Source organism: Athene cunicularia, assembly GCF_003259725.1.
Source record: "Athene cunicularia isolate RWA chromosome 1 unlocalized genomic scaffold, athCun1 chr1_part1, whole genome shotgun sequence".
NCBI lineage: Eukaryota > Metazoa > Chordata > Aves > Strigiformes > Strigidae > Athene > Athene cunicularia.
In genome coordinates, this window is record NW_020799091.1 from 1,470,685 (window position 1) to 1,498,519 (window position 27,835).

The 27,835-nt window shown below is 49.1% G+C and overlaps 1 protein-coding gene across 1 annotated transcript; it reads left to right on the top strand.

The window, feature by feature from the left end:
• Positions 1–2,619: 2,619 nt before the first annotated feature.
• Positions 2,620–27,225, top strand: MOGAT2 (monoacylglycerol O-acyltransferase 2). Its single transcript, XM_026849028.1, has 6 exons — positions 2,620–2,724; positions 11,261–11,439; positions 22,622–22,826; positions 24,498–24,672; positions 24,832–25,031; positions 26,509–27,225. The coding sequence occupies exons 1-6, from the start codon at positions 2,631–2,633 to the stop codon at positions 26,661–26,663; spliced, it is 1,008 nt and encodes a 335-aa protein (XP_026704829.1). The 5' UTR covers positions 2,620–2,630; the 3' UTR covers positions 26,664–27,225.
• The last annotated feature ends 610 nt before the right edge of the window (positions 27,226–27,835 follow it).

Below are 27,835 nucleotides of genomic sequence, written 5' to 3' on the forward strand. Positions count from 1 at the left end.
CCTCTCTGCCCTCACTCCCACTGTGCACACCCAGCCCTCTCCCCGCACAGCCCAAGCTCGAGCCCTGACCACCTTGGTGGCCCCACTGGCTCACCCCCACCTGCAATGTTCTGCCTGATACTGGGGAGCCCAATCTGGATCCAGCGCCAAGATGGGGTGAGGGATCACTGCCCTGTGGGCACTAGTAAGGTGTGGGTGAAATCAAGCCCTGCCTGAAGCCTGGGAGACCCACAAAGATTTCAGGGACAAGAAATACATTGACCATGGTTGCTTTTTTCTGCATTTCCAAAGTATCAGAGGAGGCTGAGGATATAGGGGCCCTGAATGCTTTCCAAGGTGGGGAAGGATCAGCTCGGGGCTGGATGAGGTCTGTAGAGCCTGAATGGCTTCAGGATATCTGGCAGCACTCGCTTTTACCTCTTGATTCAACCATCTGTTGGTAGCCAAGACCACCAGGTGCATAAGGCTGACCTGGGTAGAGATCAGGGCTCAGTGTTTGGGCATGTCACACACTGCTTAGCTAGTTTAGTACTTCAGAGGAACAGCTCTGCTCTTCCCTAAGACAAGCCTCAGATTTCATTTTATCTGCACACAGCAAGGAGATGCATCTTTCTTGGCTCCTCCTGACCATCTAGAAATCTCTGATCCCTCCCTAATTTAAGCAGGAGATTTCAAAGCCCTCCATAAGTAGGTATTTTTCTCTCCTGATTTAAGGAAGTCAAGGAAATTGCATATCCACAGCAGAGAAGGGCATAAATATTTATTACCCAACTGAGCCTTGGTTCACTCCTTTGTCAGCTCTTCCAAGGATCTGACTCGTTCCTAATAAATCCAGAATATTGTCATAATAAGCCACAAGCAAGGACCTGGGACTCTTTGCAATACCACTGCTTGGGGAACCATCAATATAACTGCTCCAGGGCTTAGTCTGAATTTTCTGGGAGCTGAAAATACTTCCCATGTGTCCGGGTGTCCTCAGGGCTCAGGTGTGACCCTTTGCACTAGCAAAAACCCAAAAGGACTCCCTGGCATGGCTCATCTCCAACAAGGACAAGACTACAGGATGGAAAACACCTTGAAACATCATCTCTGGACCAGGGATGTCCCTGCAAGGACTTTCTTGGTCGCACCATGCACTCCCCCTTCCCTGACCGTGCTGGGGACTGCACAGCCCAGAAAGAGCAGAAGCCCTGGACCTGCAGATCTCCTCACAGCATTTTGGAAATTTCTGGTCACCAGGAAACATCTCGTCTCCAGGCAACAGAGCTGAAAGAGTTAAAAGCCTCGTTTGCTTTCTCAGAGCAGACAGGGTCTCGACATTTGTAGCAGAAGACAAAGGATGGGGAGAGGTTCAAGTGAAATCAAAGCCAGTTTCAACTCAAAGCAACCGGTGTCTTTAAGAAAAGAGCCCTTGGGGTTTTACCAGAGCCCTGTTGTTTCTAGTGACTCTGGAAAATGGAGTCTAACAGATGTAAATTCCGCCTAGCCCAGCGTCTTCCTAGGGCCTGACAAAGAGGAGGGATTATTTTTCAGCTAACACCTCTGATTTGCTTTTGCCAAGGGTTGTTTTCAGTTTTGTTCTATAATTCTTGGCCGTGGTGATCTTGGGGATTTGAAATGCCCCTTAGACAAGCGAGTGATGCCTTTGTGTGTGCGCCGGTCCTTTAGCAGTGGATCGGCTTTTTTAATTCAGTCTGTTAGTGGTATTATTCTGTATCCTGGTTACAGCGAGACCCTTGGTTTTCTCAGGTCTCTCACAAGATGATTTCTTTGTTTACCTTATCGGCTTGTCAGTTCCCTGAGGAATTTTTCCCCAAATTTCTGATTTTTTTTTTTTCCGTTCAGTAAATTGCAGCTCTTTGCATATGACTAGGCAAAGGTTCAGCCTAGGCAAAGGTTCAGACTGTGCCCCTGCTTGGCGGTAGAAATGCAAAAGGGAGATAGCATTTCCTTTATGCACCCACACAAATGTGTGCAAGGATGCATGTGGACACTTTTCTCCATCCATCCATCCATCCATCCATCCATCCATCCATCCATCCATCCATCCATCCATCCAGGGCCTGGCAGAGGCATGAGGTTGCTCACGTACCCCCATGCTCAGCAGTGAAACACCCTCCTGGTGTTTGCCCACCTCCTTGGCTGTGACCAAAACCCACCCACACCATATCACTTGCAAACACAACTGGCCTGCCCGTGCTTGTCCCTTCTGCTTGTCCCTTGCTGCCACGGTTTGTAAGGGAATGGGGAAAATACAGTTTGTCTGGCACACACAAATGCCTCATCCTCTCTGCAAACACCGAAATATTGCAAAACTTGAGAGACAGGCACTTGGAGGGAGGATTGGGCCCTGAAGGGAGTTTACTTCCCAGATTGGGTCATAAAAGCATGAAATCCTCAGAGTTTAACCACGTGGTGAGTCACACTGGCATAAAGTCAGTGACACTTCCCAGCAGCATTCCTCTCCTCCCCATGCGGGCGGGTGGCTGCGGGCAGCCACCGCCGCCACTGTACGTTGCACAATCCCCTGTACTGTACCACCGGGTAAATACTGACGTGCGACTTTGCACTTTGCATTCACCACTAGCGGAGCTTCCTTCTCCTTCTGAGACGTGCACACAGAGCCCAAGATGAAGGTTGAGTTTGCTCCGCTCTCCGTGCCACTGCAGAGGAGGCTTCAGATGGCGTCGGTGGTTCAGTGGGTCTTCAGCTTCCTATGTCTAGGTAAGAGACATCTCCTTGTCTTTCTCTGAGAAGCCAGAGCAGCTTTTGGCCCAACCCCTTCTGTCCCCAGCCCCAAGGAAGACCTGGGACTGAAGGAAAGTGGCACTAAAGGCAACTTCTGGGAGCCTGCAGTGAATCCCAGGCTGTGTTGGGACAAGTGATTAGCAGCAGATGTTGCACTCGAATGTCTGTCTCGCTGTGTGAAGAGCAGCGTGGGAGGCTCTGTCTCACTAAAGCAGTTTTTAAATTTTTTCTTCCCCCCCCCCCCGGTTTCTTCTCGCCACCCATCTGAGCACGGTGGCACTAGGGGAGCGCCTGGCTGCTTGCCTGTGCATGGGACTATCTACGGCTCTTACGCAGCAGCTAAACCCTGAGTGGGGTTTCAGCTTCTCCTGCTGTTTTTTTTGTGGTTTTTTTTTTTTTTTCCTGGTCTAAGGTGCTGATCTGCTTATCGTTTGTCATGAGAAATGGCATTCCCATGCCTGAGGGATAGTACGATGGAAAGAGTGTGAGGGACTGTGCTTTGCAACCCTGGGAACAGACATTTCACTTTATAGAGATGCCCCTGCACATCGCAAAAGGGCTTTTTTCCAGGAAAAACCAAGCGGGCTGGGGAAGAGACATTAACAAACCGAGACCCAGACAAACTTGCTACTGTGTGAAGGGCATCAGGTGCTGATGGCAATGAGAAACATGCAGATTTAGATAGGATGCACTGGGAAACCAGTGACGGGAGACCCGGAGGCAGGTTATCAGAGAGTGCAAACTGCCTGGGGTGATTTACAGTCAACCTGGAAGGTGACATCCTAGAATTTGCCATTGTCATGTTAATTCTTAATCTCAGATGGGATCTATGTAAAGCTTCTGCTTTATTGTGGTAGGATAGTTGCTGACTAGTCTCAATACACAGAGGCAGCAGATTTTTGTGTATGTGTGGGTCCTGGCACACAAGCGTCTCCAGAATAATACCTGTAAAGAAAGCACAGGCTATGCTTCAGAGTTACGTTTCTGAGATGGCTCCATCCAAACTCTGCTACAGACCCGGGGCGGAATGGCCACCTCCACACCTGTTTCTGATGGACTGGAGCACTGGGCCATACTGGTCCCAAAGGTGCAGCTGTTTGCACGTTTCTTGGCACAGGCTTGGCCCATCCAAACCACAGGTTGGCACAGTTTGGGCAACGGCAGAGGCCAGGGACCGTTGCTGGTAGCCAGGATGGGTGAGGCTGCCCTTTATTGGAAGAGAATTAGCAACATGGACATGACCGTTCGCCTGCTGGGTCAGCAAATGGGCTCTGCTGAGTTTCTTTGGAGAGATTTAACCCCTTGGGTTGCTCTAGGACAAGCTGGAGGACATCCTTCTCCCACTGGAGGGGAAATCCCAGTATGGCAGTGGTGGCACAGCCCACTGAGCCGCTGCAGAGCACGGTTATGGCATGGCAGAGTGCTGGGCACTCGGTGCCATCCTCTACTGGCGTTATAAACCCTGGGGCTCTTCCAGTGCAGAAGAGATCCCAGCTGTGATCAACCTTCCCCCGCGCACCAGAGACCACTTTGTAGGAGGAGACACTGCAGGGGAGGAGAGATCTGGCAAAAGCCTTGGACCCAACCCACCAGACTGGGACATTTTGGGGTGCTCTGTAGCTCCCTGTCTGCCTCTGCACCCATATTTCCTTCCAGAACAGGATGGGATGTAGTAGAGACGTGGCCTCAGTGTTAACAAGGGATGCAACACATCCCCATTCCCAGCATGGATGCAGCTGGGGCTTAAGGAGCTTTAACAGTGTTTTCCAGCAAAACAACTTGTACTTTCAGTTTTTCCCTTCTTGGTATTGGGAGCAAGCTGACACTTGACCTTTCAGTGATGGAAATTGCTTCTGAAGCCAGCAGAAAGCCAGGAAATGGGCAGGAAGGAGGAATCCTCTCCAGTCAGAGGGCAATGTGGAGCTACTCGAAACTCAGTCTCTGCCTCCTGAAAGGAAATGCAGCTTGCTCTGAATGAGACCCAGATGCACACCTCCTCCATGGGTGGCCTGCCAGAGATTACCGGTTTTCCCTTGAACAGTTTGATTTTCTTTTATTTGTGACGCAATATAAAACAAAAAGCAGTTAAGAAATGCTACGAGAAAGACATTAGAAAGGTGGTAACGAGACCTTATGGAGCGATTCCAACTGGTTTGATTCATTTTACAACGTTGAAGTCTAGAGTTTTCCACCCCAAAACTCCCAGGTTAACAAGTGCAAAACCTTGATTCTAAGGGGTACCTTTAACTTCACCCCATGAGCTGTCGAACGCCCCATGCCACACTCAGTCCTAACCCTGAGGCACAGAGATCAGACCTTCCGTGGGCCAAGATTTGACCACCAGCTGCTCCTTTCTCTCTGAGACAGGCTTGTGCTCCCGCTGCCAGAAAAGGGCTCCCGAAAACACACTGTCAGCTGCCGCCAGACATCTGCGCAGCTCTTCGGCTGGAGACGGCAGCAGCCCTGGTCGCAGGCAGCTGTTGCTATGGTTGTGCGAATGCATCCCCTGAGAAGCCAAGCGCCGGCCGAGGGGCTCATTCATCCATTCTCTGCGGGGCACTGGAGGAGTGCAGCAGCTCGACCCCGGTGCTGGCAGGGAGCTCTGCTGCAGCATCTCTCGCAACAGGCAGGCATTGTCGGGGCTGCCTGTTTTCTTGAGGATGCTCCTGGCAAGGGCATGGAGACAAAAGGTGTAGTTTGCTTCAGATGCTGACAGCTGCTGGAAAGAAAGTGCAGGGTGTAAAGATGGGATGTAGGTCATGGAGAGGGGACCCCTTTGCTTCCCCACTGCAGGATCCCAGTACTCACCAGTGCCCCCTTCTAATGCAGTGGGGTCAGGCTTCTGTAGGGCACCAAAATCACAGAATCACAGAATCGTCTAGGTTGGAAAGGACCTTGAAGATCATCCAGTCCAACCGTTAACCCAGCACTGACAGTTCCCAACTCCCCCAGATCCCTCAGCGCTGGCTCAGTCCCGACTCTTCAACCCCTCCAGGGATCCCGGGGACTCCCCCCTGCCCTGGGCAGCCCATTCCAATGCTCAACAGCCCCTTCTGCACAGAAATCCTTCCTGACATCTAGTCTAAACTTTCCCTGGAGCAACTTGAGGCCATTACCCCTTGTCCTATTGCTTACTACTTGGTTAAAGAGGCTCATCCCCCCTCTCTGCACCCTCCTGGCAGGGAGCTGTAGAGGGCAATGAGGTCTCCCCTCAGCCTCCTCTTCTCCAGACTGAACCCCCCCAGTTCCCCCAGCCGCTCCCCAGCAGACCTGTTCTCCAGACACCACCAGCTTAAATCATCAGGCTGGTGCCCAAACCTACCACACTGCTTCCCACTGCCTCTGTCATTCCTGATCACCATGAACTTGGGCGCAGGCATCCACCCAGACACACCATGCAGAAGTACTAGCGTAGAGCTGAACCCACGCAAGCAAAGGCAGTGCAGGGGCAGGAGATCTGTGTGTACCACCTCTGCAGATCCAGCATACGAACACGAGCCTTTGAACCCTTTTGATTAGCAAGCTTGGCTCAAAGGGCACACAATGCCAGTGTGAGTTGGGCCCCCTTGGCCACCGAGCGTAGTCCACAGCTTAGGAGAGCCTGGCCAGGCTTGGCTGTGCCAAAGGGAACAGCACCCATGGCTGTCACCATCAGGGACTTGAGGCTGGCACTGGGGACCTCAGCAATGTGCATGTTGCAAACCCTCCTGACAAATGCAATATGAATCTGACGCACTCTGGGGCTGCTCTGATGCCAAAAATCTCTTTCCACAAGCTGCTGTTTTCCCTCTTTTAGGCTGGATGAGCAAATGCTGGGTTAGCAGCAATGTCGGGCCCAGCAGCACTTTGATGGGACACGGTCCTGTTGGACTCGGCCAGAAAAGTCCTCTGTGTGCTTTGTAGCCTGTGGCTCACTTGGAGTCCATGGAATATATCTGTGTGTTTGTGATATGACCATGCTTTCTTCCAGAGAGAGACTTGCAGCTCACAATAAAACTACTTAACCCAAGTTATTTGCCACCAAACACTTTATTTTTGCTCTGAGCTTCTTTGAGGGAGCCTAGCCCAGGAAACCACGTGGCCTGTGAGGGGGTCCAAGAAGGCCATCACATCCACATGGACATGTGTTCTCTTTGCTGACCCCCATACGCCCATGGGGGTGTGAGGTGCTGGGTCCTGGGTCAGAAAGAGCTGCTCCAGAAGCACCCCTGGTTGACAGGCTGGGTGCAGATCTTGCTGGCCCTGCAGTCCAGGAACAGCCTGCGACTCCTTCAGCCAGAGCCAGACCTCAACCACAGACAAACCTCTCTGCATCTGGCCTGAGCAGAAAGTGGAAGATTTAGTGTTTGTATGGAGCTTTCCTTCTTGCTGAGGGCCCTTTGCTTTTGGTTTTAGTTTGAAGGGGTCTCTCTTCACTTTCCATGACAGTGTAGACAGTGCAGTAGCTAATCTCAGCCCAGCCCAGGGTTATCTGGCCATTTGCAGATAACAGATGGGATTGCAAAGACATGAAGGATGACCTTAGACCTCCTCTTGCAGCCCGTGGTGATTTCTCCCTTTAAAGGGCTCTGTGTAAGGGCTTAAGCCATTTTATAGCAATTTAGCATGTGCAATTGGGCTTCCTCGCCAGAGTCCAGAGCTGAAGAGGGAAGAGATGAGGATCACGTCTGCACCCCCAAAACCTGCCTGGCCCTGAGAGATTGCAGCCTGAGGCAGGGAATCAAGGGACTTGTGGGGGCAGAAAGGTGGAAGGTAGATATTGTAGCACTCCTATGGCTGAACACTAAATTCTCCTCTCCTTTCCCTTAAATAATATTGTGAAGGCAGCAAGGCAGAGCTGTGTTATAAACACATCTTATTGGTGTTTGTGTGCCTGATGCACCCACAGTCCCCATCCTCACCAGAGCTTGCTCCCATGGAGAGCTTAACCAAGCTGGGGGTTGAAACTAGATGGTCTTTACGGTCCCTTCCAACCCAAACCATTCTGTGATTCTAAGCTGGAGAGCTTGTCAGGCTCTGCAGAGCCCTTGCAGCTGACGGGTTCAAAGATGGGTTTCTAATGAACTGGGGACTCGCAGGTTTCCCCCCGTGCCCATCGTGACACAGGCTTCCATCTCTTCCAGCGGCGTTTCTGAGACCCGACAGCCCTTTGCGGGTTGCTTTGTGGGCACAGCGGGTTGCACAGAGGCTGGAGTTTAACCCCCGGGGAAGGAGATATCTGCTGAGGTTCCTTGGCCAAGAGCCTAATGCGATGTTCGCGATATCCTTTAAAGTGTTTTCCTGGCAGGAAGCCCAGAAAATGAGAGTTGTTTGTAGGAAAGCAGATGCTGAGGGAAATACAGCTGTCATCTGGGCAGCTCTGAAGTGGTCCCCAGCCCAGGGAGGGACAGGCAAGAAACCTTCATTGTTCCTCATTTTCATCTTAGGATTCCCCTCAAGGGATGAAAGCAATGATTATGGGGAACAGCCCCACAAGGAGCAAATATTTCTCTTTGCCACCCATCCCTTCTGCTCTATCCTACAGAAAAGAAGCAGAAGGGGCCAGAAGGTGGCTTTAGGTTGTCCTCGCTGTTCTGCCTCTGGGAGATGACCTGTGGAGGAAGGAGGGGGTGTGTTGCCCTCCAGTGTGGATTTGGGAAAGACTCAGGATTTCCAGGAATAGAAATAGATCTTGGCTCCTGGTGAACAGTCTTTCCCTCTAGTCCTTAGCTCAAATGAATGCAGGATTTGGTCCTTTCTTGGGTAGGAGGTTATTTTTCAGCAGCTTGGAGAACAAGGAGACTTTAAGAGGCAAAGAGTCACCTGTGTAACCTAAAAGAGGCTGGACTAGTGCTGGTGAAGGGACCCTGGAGCCAGGCTGAAGAGCATGAATTCCTGGGCAGCGGGGTTGGTGGTGGACCCGACGTGGGGACCTGACATGGCTTTTGGGAAGCAGAAATCCAGCTCTGTGGAAATATCTTGGCATTGGTGGTCCAGAAAGTCTCGGTGTATAATCGATGGGATCACACTGCCTCTGCTGTGTTTTCGTGGAAGAGTTTGAGGACATGACACACAGATATCTGCAAGAAAGCTGGAAGGAGAACAGCAATCTCCCTTGAGCCAAGCAGCCATGGTGACTTCCCATCACACACCAGGCAGCAGTACCAAGTGCCCCCTTCTTGCCAAAATGCAGCCCATAAATAATCATGTGTCTGCCTCAGACTGAGATGGGTCTGGATGCAGGTGGTAGGATTTAGTTATAAATTTTCTGGAACTTTCCTGTTTCTTTGCTCCCAGCAGTTTTCAGACTGAGGGTCCATTCTGGGGCAGGAATCTTCTCCTTTCCCACAGCAGTAAGATTTTACAAGCGCACACACACACACACACACACACACACACACAAATCTTAAGATTGAGTGAAGGTCACTCTGTGCAAATTCTACCCTGGGGGGGGCAGGAAAGTTGAATTGCATATGAATCGAGGGAGAAATTAATAATTATATAATTGCAATATAAAGAGTCACTTGGACGATAAGAAGTGCATGGATTTGGACCAGAGCAACGCCTTCATTTTGCCGAATGCACTTTGAGCTTTGCACGGTGTGATAAAAAGAGGAGCAGGCGTTGCACAGTTTTGCAGCAGACCCGATGACCTGGCTCTGCCAGATGCAGCAAAATTGCAACCTCCGCGTTGTTCCTCGAGCAGTGTTTATGTGTCATGTGGACCCTGGAGCTTTGTTTCGTGCTGTATGCTATTTTCCTCAAGAGTTATAAAGGCTGTGACTGTGGCATTTGAAGGGAGTGGCACCGGCTACGAGCTGTGGTGTGTTCTGACCTGGAGGATGCATTGCAGGTTAGACCTGTTGCTCTGCAGAGAGCTGCAGCCTTTCCCCATGCACTGAATTAGTGCCTATCCAGGTGCCTGCTGCAGGGTCTCTACCTTTATGAGGACATTAGAACCCGTTTTAGCTTTAAGGAGATTTAGGATGCTGCTAGATTATTGCGCTTTTTTTCCCCTCCATAGGAATTATCAGTACCATCATGCCAGTGTTTTAAAAAAGGGATTTGTTTTTACACACAAAGCTCTGGGATCAGCGTGACTTGTCACAAAAAAAAAAAAAAAAAAAAAAAAAAAAAAAAAAGACTATAAACCAGACCTACTTATTTATCCTTAAGTAAAAAGAAACAGGAGGTAAAGGAGATCTTAAATGAAAGCATTGTATACCTCTTGTCTGATAGGCCTTAGCTGAGATGAGCTGCAGAGGGCAGGTGATGTCCAGAGATGAAAATCTAGGTCTTAGAGGATGAGGGCCTGAATGCATCTATCGCACAGCTGAAGCTGAACAGGGCATCTCCACCCTCGCATCCTTCACCCCGGCTGCCAGATCTGTGATGAAGACCCAGAGAACAAAATATATAACCCACCACCCACGATGTAACCCATCAGCTGGGGAAGGCAAAGGGCTTGGATGAATATTGGGGGTTTTTTAGCTCAGTCTCCCCCTTCCCAGACAAGACCAAGGCTTCAAGAAGGACAAATGGAGAGGACACAGCTCTTCCCAGACACTTTTTAGGGCATCTCCTTTACCAGGTGGCAGCTCGGTGGCCATCAGAGCTTCCCAGTCTCTGCAGACAGTGTTGATCTTGGGTGGGATTTGATGTACCAAGTGATGATCGTTTGCACACAAACTTCTCTTGTTGCTGTGCAAAAACACAGGGGATGAGGGATGAGGGATGAGGGAGACGGGAGGTAGAGGGCAAAGCTGAGCACTGACTGGAAGCAGCTCAGAAAAGTCTTTAATGACTTGGGGAAGTCCCAAGTCATTAATGTCTTAGGGAATGAAATAGAGCATTGTTATAAATTCTGTGATGACACCGAGTGGAAAGGACTGAAAATCCTCTAGAGGCCAGGATTAGAACTTAGAGTGAACCTGAGAAGTGGAGGAAAAGGTCCAAAATCAATAAGGAAAATCTCAATATAGAGTAAAATCTTATGTATGGGAAGATAAAAGATTAAAGATCAATGACACAAGTAAAATGGACAATCAGTGGGTTAGGACAAAGCTATCGGAGACTGTACAAACAGGGCACAGTACCCCACTTTGCTGCCACTGCAAAATGCCAGGTGTCATCAGGAGTTTTGGGGTAAAAACCCAAACATTACCATTGCAGAGATCAGACTGACTCCAGAGAAAAGCCAGACAGCAAAGGGACAGAGATCTGATGCACAAAGACCCTTTGGACGCAGTGAGGTCCATCAGTCTTCTGGGAAGAGGGGGACACAGTGGCCTTTGGAGAAATAGGTGGTTGCAGCAAGGATGACGCTTGGTTCCTCTCCATGTTCCTGGGGCAGACAGATAGGGAAGAAGCCACCTCTGCAATAAAGGTGCCTTCACACAGATAAAATAATTCAGCAGCAAGCCCAGTGAAAGGTTTAGGCTCCAATGCAGGACCAAACAGAGTCCCTTCAAGCGAATCATTCTCCAAAGTCCACCTGACCCAGCTGCCAACTCACTGCTGGCTTTTCTCTCAGCACAGTGCTGCACAGTTGCCTTCATCGCCCTCTTCTTCACACGTTTCTGGCTGGTCAGTGCCCTCTATGCCGCATGGTGGTTCCTAGACAGGGAAAAACCCAGCAAAGGTGGGAGGCGGATCCACACCATCCGGAACAGCATCGTCTGGAGATACATGAGGGACTATTTCCCCATCACGGTAAGTGCCACTGATCCCATCAGCTCTTAGGAGATTCAGGGACCAACTTTGTCCTCGGTATTGGGAGGCAGCCTGGGGCCAACAGTCATGGCATGGGGTGATGGGGAGGCAGTGCTGAAGGGTTGTCTTCCCAACTCCCAGATTACTGCAAGACCCAGAAAAAATGTGGATGACCATTTTCACAACCCCATCCTTTGATCGTCTGCCTTTTACGCACCCGTTTAACCTCGCTGTATCCCAGCAGTTAGGGAAATCTCCCCTTGCCTGTTTTCCACGTCTGTATCGTGACACTCCTTCAGGATGCTCAGCATTTACCCAGTGAACAGAGGGCCAAGTTTTGACCAAAATACAAGAGGTTCTGGTGCCCTGCAAGGTCAGCATCCCCTTTTGCTGGGAAAGAAGCTGGATGAGTAAAGCTGGGTGTGCACTGGGCAGTCCCACAGAGTTGTTGTTTACCTGAGAAGGACTTCTGTGACATTTCCTGATTTACTTTAATGCATGTAGCCAGCCTTTACCCTTATTCTTCATCTGGTATCCCCTTGTCATGGCATGAATGCATGGACTAGCACAAAGTCCTGCCTCAGAGCCATCACAGGTTGGTACAAATTTGAACAATGCAGCAGAAGAGTTCACGGGCCATGCAAGGGATTGAGTTTTGAGGGTAGACCAAACTATGGGAATTTGTAAGATGAAAATTCCTTTAATGAAGCATTGCCCGTTGAGGGAACTCAGATAAGACACAGGCAGACGGCCCGGAGTCAGGAGTTGGGTGCTGCAGTCCAAGTAAAATGAAATGGGGAGCCCAAACAGCCAAAGGACTCATCAGACCAAAGGAAAAACAAGAGCCCAGCCTAAGCGTCTGTCCTCCATAGAGCAGGGTCTGGGATAAGGATCAGAGAGAACCAGAACAAAGTGAGAACCAGAAATGACATGCCCAAAGTCAGATTTGCTGCTCAACCAGGAATAAGAGCTGGGCCTTTCGAATCCCAACCCTGCACTTCAACAATAAAACATGAGGTTTGTCTCTTCAGTTTGTCAGGGAGAAAAAAACCCCCACACATCCCCAATAAAACACACCCAAAATTTTCAGGACCCTGGAGTGCAGACTGCAGGATTGATGCAGGAGATTAATTTAGGGCAGAAGTCAAGGCTGGGCAAAAAAATGAGAAGTTAGGGTCTGTCTGGATCTCTCCTACCATTTCTGAGTGGATCTTACGCATAGTCGTGTTATAACAAATCAGATGGGCAAAGCTTCCCCTAAAATGACGGTGCCTAAAATGTATCTGCTGGTGCCACATCATCCCCTCTTGCAGGCCAGCAGTCAGTACAATATTGACCCTAGTGCTGCAGGTAAAGGAGGGCTTTGCCGAGACACAACCTTGTTACGCAGACAGCGTGTCCCAGCAAGTGTTGCTCCTTTTCATCAGAGTGGAAACGTCACTTGATATCAAGGCAAAGTGCAACAGTCCCGAAGAGCAACACCATGGACATACTTAGATCTACGTGTGGATCACACCTCCAGAATACTCCAAAAGCAAATGTTGCACCTGGATTTTTTTTTTTTTTTTTTAATTTCACCTGCTTCCCCTCCCCTCATTTCAATTTTCACCTCATCCCCAATATGTCTCTTGGGTTGGTGAAGGGGAAGGAGCAAAGGACAGTGTTGTCTGTCACCGTGTCTGGTTAGTGACAATACCACACTGTGCAAACTGGGATTGCCTCTCACAGGGCTTGGGTGCAACTGGTAGAGATAGATGTGCTGGGTTGAAGCAGACCATCAACATCCCTTTCCACTCCTGCGGACAAGTCAGATAAACCCCCTGAATTTTGTGCTGGAAGCTGTCATACACCAGCCAAACTTCCCATGTCTCATCTGGGTGAACTGCATCTCCAGGTCGCTTCTCTACAAGGACCATCCATCAGTCTACCTTGCGTGTGTCCTACTGCCACTGAGTTTCTTTGCTCAAAGGCATGGCAGAAAGTGATGCTGAGAACCTGGAGTGAGTTATTTTATGGCTCCTCTCAGACCTTAACTTGTGATTTAAGGGCTTCTGGAGGAGCTTCAAAGTCAGGCCCCCAAAAGGTGTTATCATAATTTTCTGGGGAGCGATAGGAACACATCCCAGGAAAGCTTGTGGTGAGTTTTACCAGAAGGGACAGGTAATATTTTTTGAGGTTTAATAGGAAACACCAAGTGAGTTCCTAATAAATTATTCTCAAGCTTGCCTTAGAAAATGCTAGAATCACTATGATCCATTTATGTGGCTGTAGTGATTACCTGCAATATATATTCTATAAATTGTTTGTGGCCTTAAGCTGCCACTTGGGCTGTGTCTGACCAACCTCTCTGCTAAAACTGTGCTGCCAGCTCAGCCCAGCGACAACTCTTCTCCTGTCCCTTTGTAAGGACATGGAAACGCCCTCCTGAACACTACACTGCATTGTCTGTCTGTCCTTCCCTCCAGGGGAAGGGAGGACCTGGCAGGACCACCAGTAAGACCAGTAGAGGGAGCATGGCTACTGGGTTTGGACGCAGCTCATTGGGTGAAGGAAGGGATGGTTCGGCGGAGCCTGTCTCCAGCAGAAAGCAAAAATAAATTAAAAAGAGTATTATAGTCAAGCAACCACATAATACTATTTCCCCAAAACATTTTCTCAGTCTTCCATACTTTGTCTTCTCAAGGACTTTCTAAGCCAGAAGACAGGATTTAGCAGCCCTTGCTGAATGCATCTGCTACCATTTGGCACTCCAAGAGCTCAGAAAACACGCTTGGCATGCCCAGCATCCCGCAGCAAGGAGCTCCCCAGGTGAACCTCACAGTGTGGGGACCTCCCTGCTCCCTCCTCACCTCACTGGAAACTCCCTGGTTAGCCCAAGCAAATCCTGTCCCACCTACCCGTGCTCCTCCTGGCCTTTATATTCTGTTTTATCCCCCATCTGCCTGCTTTTCTTCCACCTAAAACCCCCAGATATGTTTACTCCCTTGCACGGAAGGCATTTCATTTCGTACTGCCAAGCGCGAGCTGGTGATGAACCGAGCTGAGCTTGTTTGGTCCGAGCACGCACAGCTGGACGCTCCCACGGACCTCACACTTGCCAGAACAGGGAATTGGGATCTGGGGACACGCACGAGGTCCCCGGGCCATATTTTTGTGTAGATTGAGTTTGTTCACCCTCGGAGAATCAGTTATTCTGGGAAGATTAACTGTGGCTCTTAATCCTCCCAGATCCCAGCAGCAAATTTAGCATGGCCATGCACTGGTGTTTGGAGGCAGGAAGAGCTGCCTGCTATTTTATTTTAGGAAGTGGCTTTAAATGCTGCCATTAAGGGATCCGTGGGATTGTGGAAGCAAAGAGAGGTTTGAGATGAGCGTCTGTTTTCCGGGAATCTGGGCAGAGTGATTTTGCACTTCGCTGCAGCGAGGGTGGGAGCGTGCAGGCTCTGAGGCGTGCAAGGAGCACCCTCTGCTGATACCATCTTTGCACAAGTACCACTTCACTGCTTGGTTTATTCCCCTTGGAGCTGCCTGTATTTTAGTTAGGGGGTTGGGAGGTACAAGGTCAGGCAGGACCAGTTTAGATGATTTTAAAAGGGGGATGAGAAGAAAGCAATGACAACTCAAGGCAGGGTCCAGTGCATTGCCCAGGAAAGCTATTTCTGCTTCATCCCCCTGTATTTTAACACTGTCCTCCTTTTTTTATACACTCTCATGATAGTCCTGAAATTCTTAAAATTGAGGAAAATATACCAAAAGATCCAAAATGAATCTGTTCGGGACAGTCTGCATTTGAACAGATATCCAGTGATGCCTGCTCTGGGTTGATGTTGCCCCCAAATAGATTTTGGATACCGTGGACTGCTCTAGCTATGCCACGTTCAAAAAGCAGTCAGTAATCTGTCTGCTGCTGCCAGGTCTCTGCCCAAACCCTCGTCTTCATTCGCACAGTCCTTTCCCCATCGTTTATCAAGGTATCTTTATGAAGCATTGCACTAAAAAGCATTACACTCAGCATTACACTAAAAACAAATTTCTCTCTCACGTGGCCAAGCGCAATGCACATCTTCAGGGGTTCTTCTCCCCAGGCCCTCCTGCCACGCTAAGACTGCTGTCACCAACCTCCCTCATACAGCCAATGTGCTTTGGTAACTTTGGCTGAGGAGAACCATGGATGTGCAGAAGGTGAGGATGGGGGTGAAATGGGGAAAACATAACCTTGACTAGATCCATCTCTACCGTAGTCCTCAAACAGGTCACCGTCCTTCTTGCTGACTATAAATAGGGGCTGGATGCTTGGCTTAGGCAAGACATTTTTCATGTTTAGATCACACAACCCAGGTTCCAAGTTAAATCTAGCTCAGGAAACAAAAATCAAGGTCTTAGAGGGACAACTTTTGTCTTTGGGTGCTGTCATCGTTCAGAGCAACCCCAGCAGGCACCACCTTACCAGGTTTATTCAGGGCAGCCTGAAAAGTGCCTGCTGTGTGGAGAAGGTCACTGTGGTCTTCACTGCCCCGTTTTCCCCTTGTGAAGAGCCACAGGACATTTCTTACTAGCCTTGGGATTATCTAAATGCCAGTTGGACCTTATCCATAGCAACTGGCAGAGTCCCAGCCTCTGTCATTGTGCTTGGGGACTTGCTGGCGTTACTGTTTTTTTTTTGTCAGCATAACTAAAATGAGTTATCGGAGAGTTGGTTGAACCCTAGCAGCTGTGATTTGGATGGCTCCATCCCATAGCTCATTCATTCTCATAATTGCATAAGCCGTGACGGGGGTTATTTGAGTGTGTCAGCATTCTGGGCCAGTACGAGGTATTGCAGAGAGGGGACAGCTTTAGTTCACATGAACCAAACCCTGCCAGCAATGTTTCCTTTCTTTTCACAGAAGAGTGGTATTATTTGTAAATGAGGATTTTATGCCATGGCCCATGATATTAAATGTAGTTTCTGATTTCCAGCAGTCTTGGCTGTTCACTTTGCTTCCTTCTGTTGGCTGGAGGAGAGAAGAGGGCTGGAGGAGAGAAGACCCCAAAGCCACCCCTCTCTCCTTTTCTGAGAAACTTCTCTGTCCCGTGTCTTGGCCCTCTCTTCTCTACCCTCAGGTGATCTTAAGTAAGAGACAGGCCACAGCCAGGGTCAGGTCCACCAGAGGACTGTGTCCCACCTCCTGCACTGCCAAGCAACATGCTGAGCCACTGGATAAAGGAGATCCTACAAGATCCCCAAACGCAGCGTCACACAAGTGCGGGGGAAGATCTGGGCATTTGGGAGCTGCCACCCTTACCCAGCTTTGGGAGTGAGGGTGGTGAAGTTCCATCCAACCTCAATTTAAACCCACCTGGCTGGGCAGACTCTGCTACTTGACGCAAACACAGCTCTGACCTGGCACTGTAGCACCTGGAGAAAACCCCAGTGCACAGACTTCTATTTCTCCAACTGTGCCTCTCAGACCCTCCTAATTTCCAGGACCTGAAACCCACCTTCCTTGGCAGCTGTTTGCAGCACTCAGATATTTGCCCTTCCTTTGGTCTCTCATCCAGACACCCTTGGGTGGGTTACCTGCTTCTCGTTGCCTTGCCACAATTTCACAATTCTGGATTTGGCTAGGTTTCGGGATTCCTCTGCTGGGTTTCAGCCCACAGAGACACGGCCTGCACGTTTCATCCTGCGAGAGATGCTTTTTGGAGGTCCCTGGGTAGACCTGAGGATTTGCTTAAGACAAACTTGAAAGGAGTTTTATCCTACTTAAGAGCAGATTATGGAACATAACATCATTGGAAACAGAGTTTGGGGCCACAGAAGGATAGAAATACAATAGCAATTCAGCTGGGAAAACTTTAAATGAAGAAGGCAGAGGCTTGCTGACTAGTTTTCCTGACCGCATCCTCCTCTGACACGTGGATGGCTGCGGGGGCAATGCCATGCCACTCCCCGTCTCCCACCACATGTCCATCAATTCATCAATCCCTAAGGATGCGATGTCAGTGCCCTCCCTGGCTACACGTCCCCTGGCATGACAAGCCCATACTCATCTCAACTTGACTTGATTAATTCCTCACTTAATGCCTTTTTAATCCCTCCATCCCTGCAAACAATGCTGGCTGGGGACCTGAGTATTGCTTCATTTCCAGGGCGTGCTGGAGCACCCAGCCCTCCAACCTGTTGGACTCGGGGAAAATTTTACTTACTTTAAGCCTTAGTGCACCAGCCTTGCACAGGGAATCCCTCATCCTCCCTCTTCCCACGGTCCGTAGGGGACAACCAGAAAAAGCCAGCCCCATCTCAACAGGTGAATTAAAGCAGCTTCATTAAACCAGCGCTGAACTCCCTGGCCAATGCAGTCACTCAGGAGCCCTAATTCCAATTAGCTTCATTCCACTCCAAAATGAATTAAAACAAAACAAAACAAAACAAATACTAAACGAAGGCCCCTTTAATTGCAGCTAAGAGCATGTACTTGGGATGTTAATGCAGTTTAACTAATCCAGTTTAAAATTAATTTGAATTCATTTGTCTGAGATTCTCACCAGTATGTGGGTTCTCATCAGAACTCCTGGAAGTTTTCACCTGCATTGCCCTAACACGGCTGACAGTGCATGGAGCAGGGCCCGCCATGTCTTGGCAGGATTTCACCCATGGGCAGGGTTTCACCCATGTCTTGGACCCGTGTTTGAATAGACAGAATAAAGGGGGATTTCCAACTGTATCAATCAAGATATTTTTCCATGAAGGAGAAGCACAAGACAGACCTCATCCTTCAAATCACAAATTTCATTTCATTTGTTGGGAAGGCCAATAGCACCCAAGATCTGGGATCTGGAAGGTCTCATAGCGCCTTTGACAAGGGGTCACTACTGCTGTCAGTGCCCAAGAAGCCGGTCGGTATCCTGACCATGTCAAGGGGAAGCTCGGGGAAGCCCATGGCTCAGTTTGAAGAGCACAGCCCTGAGCTTCTAACAGCTCCTTGCCTTCAGACCGTGATTTGGCATCCCTCGCACATCTCCGAGATGAGAAACTGGTCTTGTCTCACCAAGAATGCTTTGGGTCAAGCACTTGTCTCGCTTAGATGTTTACGCACAGACCGGCTTGGCTGGACCTTTAAGTCCTTTGACAATTATTAAAGGTTCAACTCACCCAGAAAGACCAGAGCAGCAAATGCCATCCGGTGGGGGGGGAAATGACAACGCAGCCAAGTCAGGAAGGAAGAGACTGCCAGCCCTCTGCACATCAACCCCAGCCCCTTTAAGCACTTTGGGGCTGGAGTGCAGGAGAGCAGGGCTGTGCCGTGTCAGGTATTAACTTTCCTGGCGGTTTGGGAACAGAGATTGACCTCTGGCAGGAGGAGAGGGAAGAAGTGAATAAACAGTGGGAACAACCTAGATGGGAAGATCCAGTTTCCACCTGAAAGAGTTTCCAGAAGGAAAAGAATTAGTTAAAGTCCAGGGACATGACCTATGGTGTAAGAGACTTTGCCCAAGTCTCTCCTCTGCTACAGATTTCCTTCTTGGTCTTGCTCAAGCTCTTTGATTTCTCTGTAAATTCTGGCCAAATCACCCAAATGAGCAGGCACTGTGACAAAGTGGGGACCTTCTCTCCCCTCCTTTGCTTATGCTCTGAAAGGAGCCCAGTCTACAAAGCTGAAAGAGACAAATAATTCATGTAAGTCACTACGATGTGGTCAGTGCTACTGCAGGGGACAGCCCTCGCAGAAACATTAACCAGATCCACCGACTCTTGAGTGACTAGACTCCTACCCTCTAGCTGCCCATGGCTTAGAGCAGGCAGTCAGAAATCACCGATATTTTTTCTTCCTGGAGGTCATCTGGTCCAACCCCCGGCTCAAGCAAGAGCACTCAGAGGCAGCTGCCCATGTGGCTTTTGAATACACCCAAGGATGGAGACTCTGCCACCTCCCTGGGCAACCTGTGCCGCTGCTCGGTCACCCTCACAGTGAAAAGTGTTTCCTGATGCTCAGAGGGACCCTCCTGTGTTTCCATCTGTGCCTATTGCCTCTGGTCCCGTCACAAGGCACCACTGTAAAGATTCTGCTCCATCCTTTTGACATCCACCCTTCAAATATTTATATCGATGGATGAGATCCCTTCTGAGCCTTCTCTTCTCCAGGCTGAAATGTCCTGGGTCTCTCAGCCTTTCCTCATAGCAGAGATGTTCTAGTCCTTTCATCATCTTCATGGCCCTTTGCTGGGCTCAGTGCTGGACCCAGCACTCCAGGTATGGCCTCGCCAGAGCTGAGCAGAGGCCAAGAATGACCTCCCTCACCTTTGGCAATGTATCTATCACAGCTGAGGATACCATTTACCTTCCTTGTTGCAAGGTCCCATTGCTGGCTCATGTTCAAGTCGGTGTCCACCAGGAACCCTAGGTTCTCTTCCACCAACTGCTTTCCAGCTGGGTGGCCTCCAGCATGTATTGGTGCTTGGGGCTGATCCTCTCCAGGTGTAGCACTTTGTCCTTTTCCTTGTTGAGCGTCATGAGGGTCCTGTCAGCTGGATACGTAGGATACATAGAGTCAGAGACACAGTTCATGATCAAGCTCCAAAATTCATGTGTGGTTTAAAAGGCCCAATCCAGAACCAACAGTGGTTGGTAGGACTCCAGATTTTGGTGGCATTGAGGCCACTAGGGAGATGAGAAATCATTGATCAGAGACAGACATGCTGTTCAGGGGTATTGTAAAACACCAGGACTTGCATTATCTTTGTTTGTGGCTAGAATTAGCCCCCCAAAAAAAACAAAACCAAAAAGCCCAGAAAATAATGTGGCAATGCAAAGCAAGATGGAAAATGCAGTATCTGAAAATAGGTGTGCACTACAACAAATAAAATAAATCACAAGGTGATCTCAGTGGAAAACATCAAGAGAAAATATGATCAGCCAGAAATAGAACTGGAAAGATTGCTGGTTGGTGGGTGTTCAGTCCTTTGTATGGGGACATAACCTTCCTCTTTGCTTATGTCACTTCTTATCATAGAATCACAGAATGGTTTGGGTTGGAAGGGACCATCTAGTCCAACCCCCTTCCATGGGCAGGAATATTCTTCAACTAGATCAGCTTGTTCAGACTTCCATCCAACCTGACCGTGAATGTTTTCAGGGATGGGGCATCTACCACCTCTCTGGGCAACCCGTGCTAGTGTTTGACCACCCTCGTCATAAAAAAATTCTTCCTTATATCTAGTCTGAATCTCCCCTTTTAGTTTAAATCCACTACCCCTTGTCCTATCGCTACCAGCCCTACTCTTCATTGTTTCCTCTCCTGCCCTCCCTCCTCTTTCACTGGGGTGAGCACCAAGGCATCAGATGGATGCCTCCTAGGGAGGGTTTTTAAGGATGTGGGGTGTCTTAGCACAGGTGAACTTTCCTGTGGAAGCAGTTTGCACAGTTCAGTGGATAACCTGAGTTCAGCTCTTCATTAGCAAGGAGGGTGGTGTGAGCTTGGGGCGCAACCAGGCTTTGAGACTGCTGTCGACCCCCTTGCCTGCCACCTTGTGCGCACACAGACGGAAATTTAGTTGGTTTTCAACACACCTGAGCATCTCACCTCCCTGCTTATAAATCACGCAGAGATGAAAGGCTGTTTGGAAGCTGAAGATGAATGCAGGAAACATTGATGTAAAATGAGATTACTCAAAAATGAGCAAATGGTGGCAGGGGCCCTGGGCATTTAGCGATTCAGCCATCTGCCCCTCTTCCTGCCTAGGCACCTCTGCACCCGGGCAGCGGTGGGACTCTTGTTTGTCTGTTCCCCTCATTAAGAGCAGGCGCTTCAATGGGCACATGTGTACAGTCAACAGTGCCTTAGGACAGATGGGAAATTAGCCACGATGTAAGAAAGTAAAATACACCCTTGTGATTAACATGTCTGCTTCTAGGAAAACACATGCACCATTAGCTGCTCCCTGAGTGCGGATGGGACTGGGGTACTCGGGGGGGTGAGCTAAAACGCGCAGAGCTTTGGCTCTTTCTGAGCACAAGCGGCTTTGAGTTGTCTGGAGAGTCATGGTGGCTCTGTGATGGATAAGCTTGGAAAGGCTCATCCTTCCTCGGTGCTGTGAGCATCCTCAGCACCCACAGAAAGGGTGCAGAGGCACCAGCGTTCAGTTTTGACTGTTTCTGCCTGGGTTATGTTCGTTGGTCGGCATGGCAGGGTCTTCTCAGTGACAGAGCTGGAGGGTGGGTTTGTCACACCAGCCCCTCTCCTCTGGGCAGTCCATAGCAAGCACAGAGTCCAAATCCTGGTTGTCCCTTACCTCCCTTTCATTATCCCCTCTCCTGCCGTGGCGCCTGTTCTCCCGAGTGGTATCTCCCAGGCTCCAAACCCACGTTCAGATTGGCCAAATATTTAATCTACCTGCTTAGCCAACCCTCAAGGGCTGGCCACAGGCTGCGCTGTATCTGCAATTGATGCTGTCCATCTCTAAAGGCTGGACACGGTCATTCCCCATTCCCTCCTCCTGGTAAAATTTCATCAACCTTGCTCTTGGATGGACTTGGGATTACCTGGGCACCTAACACAGGCACAAGTGACTGGGCTCTTGCTGGCTTTCCCCAGCGGAAAGAAAACCATCAGCTTGCTCTCTGTAAGATGTATGGAGCTGGATCTCACCTTGTGATGTACAAAAGCATCCTTGACTCACCCGACATGTACTTCAGGACAGGGCAAACCTTGGGTCCACGCCGTGTTGTTGAGCGGGGATGTGTCACTGCGCCAGGTAGCAGCTTTACAGGGATCGTTACCAGAGTGATTCTGCACTCTCTTTGCTGTTCTGGTTGTGGGGTGGAGGGGGGGGGTCCTGTGGAAATAATCACCGTTTTCTCACTTTTTAGCTTTTTTTCACATATTAGAAAATGTATTGGAGGACGTTTTAAACAAAGTAGGTTCCCAACAGCATCAAGGCCAGCTCAAGGCAACACGAGGACCTGTGCCATTGGAAAAGTCATTTTGGTCCAATGGACAGGAGGAGTTGGACATGCAGGCAATGAAATACATCTCAGTGAAAATTGATTGAGATGTTCCAGTTGACTTTTCCCAACAAAGGTGCGGTGGGTGCTATGGATCCCCAGCCAGGAGCCCCCTATCTGCTCCCCACAGCCGATGCTCCATCCCCCCATGGTGACAGCACTAACTCATGGCCCTTTTTTGACTCCATCTCTGTCCAGCTGGTGAAGACGGCAGAGCTGGACCCTAGACAGAACTACGTGATGGGATTTCATCCCCACGGGGTCCTGGCAGCAGGAGCCTTTCTCAATTTCTGCACAGAGGCATCGGGCTTTTCCACGCTCTTCCCAGGCATCACCCCGCACCTGATGATGCTCTCCCTGTGGTTTCGTATCCCGTTCTTCAGGGACTATCTGATGAGTGGAGGTAAGCAGGGCAGCAGCACAGGCCAAACCCTCTGGCAAGCAATGGGATGGGTGGGTGATTTTTCTGGGGACTCAAGGGTCTGTTTGTCTTAGACTATATCTTAGACTAGATATCAGGAAGCATTTCTTTGCAGAAGGGGTTGTTGGGTGTTGGAATGGGCTGCCCAGGGAGGTGGTGGAGTCCCCATCCCTGGAAGGGTTTAAGAGTAGAGTTGACATAGTGCTGAGGGATCTGGTGTAGTTGGGAAGTGTCAGTGTTAGGTTAATGGTTGGACTGGATGATCTTCAAGGTCTTTTCTAACCTAGTTGATTCTGTGATCTGTGGCTGGTTGGATCCCATGCATGGACACAGCTACTGGAAGTGGCACCCAAAAACTCTCTGAAGTTAAAAATTTGTCCTCCTAGCTGTTATCTCTGTTGTTCAACTTCACAGATCACCGCTGAGCTCGGGGCATCACTGTGCCAGGCGCTGTGTAACAGCAAAACGCAGAGCAAATTGTGAGCAGGAATGCTGAGAGCAGCAGTGCAGGGTGGTCCTGTGTTTCTTTCATTCCATGCAAATAACATTCAAGCTTGAAATTGTGGTTGCCACTAAAAGAAGGAGAAAACCTGTTTTTCCAAAGCTGCTTCTGCTTGCAGGGAAGCAGCATCCCGGGAGAGAGGGTGCAAATAGCAGCTCATGCTGTTGCAAAACTACATGGCAGGAGAGGAAGAAGAAATGAAAAGGAGTAGGAAAAAAATTTAAATGGAGAGAGGGGAAAGGGAGTCTAGAGAGATTTTTGGAGACAGGCAGGAGTTGACTTCCATCTCTCACCGGTGGGCTTGGGGACTGTCCGCTTCTCCAGACAAACGGGCTCATGTCGTGGGCAGGATTCAATAGACTAAACATAGACATCCAGCTCCCTCTGAGGTACCCCAGGGCAGTCATCGCCCTGTTTTCCACATAAATTATGGCTTCTGGTGCTGAAAAAATATTTACACGGAGAGCGAGGAATCATAACAATCGGAGAGTTATGGCCCAGGCAAAAGAAGGTTTAATCACTGTAATGTGGGAGTTCGGTGCGTGGCTCATTTTCAGGTCGATTGAATCCATTTGACAAAAAGGTTTTAATCTGTAAATTATTTCAGCCCCTGAAACAAGGATTTTTATTTATTTATTTTTTTTAAATCAAAACAACGTTGTTTTGTCATTTCTGAATTAAGGATTTCTCACTTTTGCAAGCAAATAACGTTGAGGGACCAAATTCTGCTTCAAATCCCACTTCAAAAAAGCAGCATCCACTGAAATTTGTGTGTGTTTTGACTTCAAGTAATTGTTTCCCTGACTTAAGAATAACTTAGCATTGGACACAGTTTCATTTGACAACAAACCGAAACAGATTTTTCCTGGAGCTCAAGTTCTAAGTTTACTTTTTTCCTGATTTTTCTCCTGTTTGTCCCTTCTGGGCCAGACAGCAAAGGGATAATTGTATATTCACACAGCAGAACTGTGCATGAATCCAGCACCATTCGGGGGGAGCTGGGCTGAGATTGCCAAAGTGTAGAAAAAGTCTGAAAATAAAGTGTCTATCACCCCTCTCCAGAGCTGAATAATGGGGGGAAAAAGGTACGGAGCCAACCAAGTCACGTGGGTTTTACAGACGCTCATTTTTATTTCCTCTCTGCCCCCCAGGTCTTGTCTCCTCCGACAAGGAGAGCGCATCCTACGTGCTGCAGAGGCGGGAGGGGGGGAACATGCTGGCCATCATCGTTGGTGGGGCGCAGGAGGCGTTGGATGCCCGGCCAGGATCCTGCACCTTGCTGCTGAAGAACAGGAAGGGATTTGTCCGCTTGGCCATCGAGCACGGGTGACGCAGGGGATGGGGTCAAGGAGTGCTTGGGTAGGGGTGTTCTTGTCTGTGGTTGGTTAATGGGGTGTTCCTGCTGGTTTTGGAGAAGGGGGGAAGGTGTTTTGGGGTGGGCTTTGCTAATCTTCATGGACCTACATGGGGTTCATCTCCCCACAGCACCCCACTGGTCCCCATCTTTTCCTTTGGGGAGAACGACCTCTTTGACCAGGTGAGAAACCCCAAGGGCTCCTGGCTGCGGTCGCTCCAGCACCGGCTCCAGCAGATCATGGGCATCTCCCTTCCCCTCTTCCACGCACGAGGCATCTTCCAGTACAGCTTCGGGCTGGTACCTTACCGGCGGCCCATCTGCACTGTGGGTAAGTCCTTCCCTAGCACACCAGCACGATGCCAGGCACCAGCCTGGCCAAAGTGGGGACTGGGGACAGTCCTTGGGTTGTGTCATCCTCCTGATGGGCTGGAGCATCATGCCAGAGAGCACAAGGTGTCATGGGCTTGTTAGCAAAGGAGCATCTCCATGCAACTGCTCAAGTGTCACACTGGTTTGGGACTCTGACTTGATCTTACGATCTGGGCTGCGCTGGGAAAGCCTCAGAAGAAAGACGGTCACGTCACAACACCTGTAGGGTGCACCCAACCCCAGCACAGCCCAGAGATACGAACCACTTCAATAATGTTGGGTCAAACTTGTAGCAAGCCAATCTTACAAACACAAGTAGGACAACACGTAAGCAGTTTGCAGGTTTGCTCAGTGCAGACACAGCCACAAACCCCAACCTATCTGTGGGCGAGCAGGGCAAGCCATATTGACCAGAGACCGTGCCCGTAGGAGACCAAATTTCAAGAAAGTCATTTGGATTTGAAGAAGTTTTGCCTGGTTTCAACAACTCCATGCTTGGCCCACCAGTGCGGCTGATGCTCTGTGTTAGTCTAATTAAAGAGGCTCTTTGGGAAGGTCAGAGCTTGCCCCACTGATTAAGTTTGACAGCCAGCAATTCCTTCTAATTGTTTTACAGCCTGTTTTGATTGTCTCAATGGTTTTATGAGCTGTGCAGTATCACAAGGGCTCTTCATTAGTCTGATGAGGAGCAGCGTTACACAATGATGAAACCTGCCATCCCTTGAGAAAAACACAGTTTGAATAAAGACACCAGAGCAAGAGAGGTACCTCATGGACTTCCCTGTCCCTTGCAGGAACCTGGTGTCTCTGGGAGACGGGAAGGGGCTTCTTTTAGTGCCAAGAATCGAATTAAATAGATTTGCCCTTGAAAAAATAATAATTTTCTAAAGTGGGTACTTGGTTCCTAGTGAAAATCAGGTGTTTCACAGAACCTTTCATTTGAGCAAAATGGAAGCACTCCAATCACTAGTGTATTTAGATAGTCTTGGGGTCTCCCTGGCCTCAGTTTCCCCATTTGCAATGCAGATTCTCAGAGCTATGCGGGAGCAGATTGGAAAGCCCAACCCAACTATTAGGATGATGTCTTTATCTGCAGCACGTCTGAGATGTTGGGAGCAGCTGTGGGGGCTGCACTGGGATGCAGTAATTTTTACTTCAAAGAGCCACACAGAGGACCTTTGGCATTAACCAACTTTGCAGATGGGGAAACTGAGGCAAGGAGAGATGTGACCTTGGAGAGAAACAGCAGAGCCAGGATCTGAACCTCTATGTCCCTACGTCCTTGTGCTACCTCCCAAACTCCAGGACATGACTGATCATATCGGTCCGTCCATCGCGTCCGTGGAGAGGTGGACCCCCAGCTCCGTGCTAAGGTGTGCACAGTGTTCAGAGGGACCTGACACTGGCTCTTCCTAACATCCGTGCTTGCTTTCCAGTTGGGAAGCCCATTCCAGTGCAGAGGAAGCACAGACCCTCCAACGAAGAGGTCGATCGAGTCCATCAGGAATACCTAAAAGAATTGAGCAAGCTCTTTGAGGAGCACAAAGCTAAATACAACATCCCAGAAGACAGGCACCTGGAATTTATATAGAGCTCCTCGAAGAAGGTGAAACCATGGAGATCGAGCTCCAAGTTTCTCCCTGTTTCTGGAACCATTTCACAACCTCAACTTAGTCACATTTAACATATGGTCTGGACAGCGTAGGGGGAAGAATTTGATTTTCCCGGCATTTGTATGGGTATAAGGCCAGAGTTTTCTTTTTTCTTTTTTTTTTTTTTTTTCTTCCTGAAGGATACATAAGAGATATAAAGAAGAAGAAAAAAAAAATCCCATCTGTGGTCAGCACTATTGAAACTCCCCAGCAGAAATCTCACACTTCCAGTCTGGTTTGGAGGCCAGTATTTCCAGGCAGATAGGAAGTATTGAAGGTTTCCTTTACATTATTTTCATTCAGAAATGGAATGATGAGCCATAATTTCTACTGAATGCATATGTTTGTTTGTTTGGTTTTTTTAATATAATTTGTCTCGATCAACCAATGATCATTGTTTGCTTGGTGCTCTTCATGTCTTTAATTGCGCTGAGCTCTTTTCTCACTGCCTGAAACACAGTTTATCAGAAAGCTTATACTCCTGGGATGGTGTTGGGCACCCTTGGCAGGAACGTGATGCCGTACCCCACTGGGGCAAAAGAAATAAAACATTTATAAAGGGCAAAGGCTCATCCAAAGTGTTCGCCCTACCTGGACTCCAGGAATCCCGCTTATAATTTTATTAATTTAAGGCCAGACACACCTGCATGGGAACACCTTGGACTAGTCACCAGCTATGGCAGGACAGTCACTGCATTTCATTTTCCAAACAAGGCCATTTTCTAGGGAGAGAGCGTGGCCTGGAGACGGGAGAAGTGATTTGGGACAGGAAATATGGCTCATAAAGCCACGTCTGGCAGGTGATCAAAGCTTTAAATAGCTGGCTGCTTCTTGATAGCCAGAACTTTTATTAAACTCTGTACTTAATTGGATTTTGTAACGTGGAAGTTGTAGGTGGCAGGAAGCCATCTGCTCAGGTCAGCTTTACATCGCCCCTATAGAGCCCTTTTACCATCACCTTCTTCTCTCTTTCTCCCTTCTATTCTCTTTCTCTTCACCATGTCCCATTCCCCACCTCCAAGGAGCCCCCAAAAATCCTGCAGAGCATGTGCACTTCATTGCACCTGGGATTTTTGTGACCGCAGCTGCAAGAATTCCATTTAACAAGGAA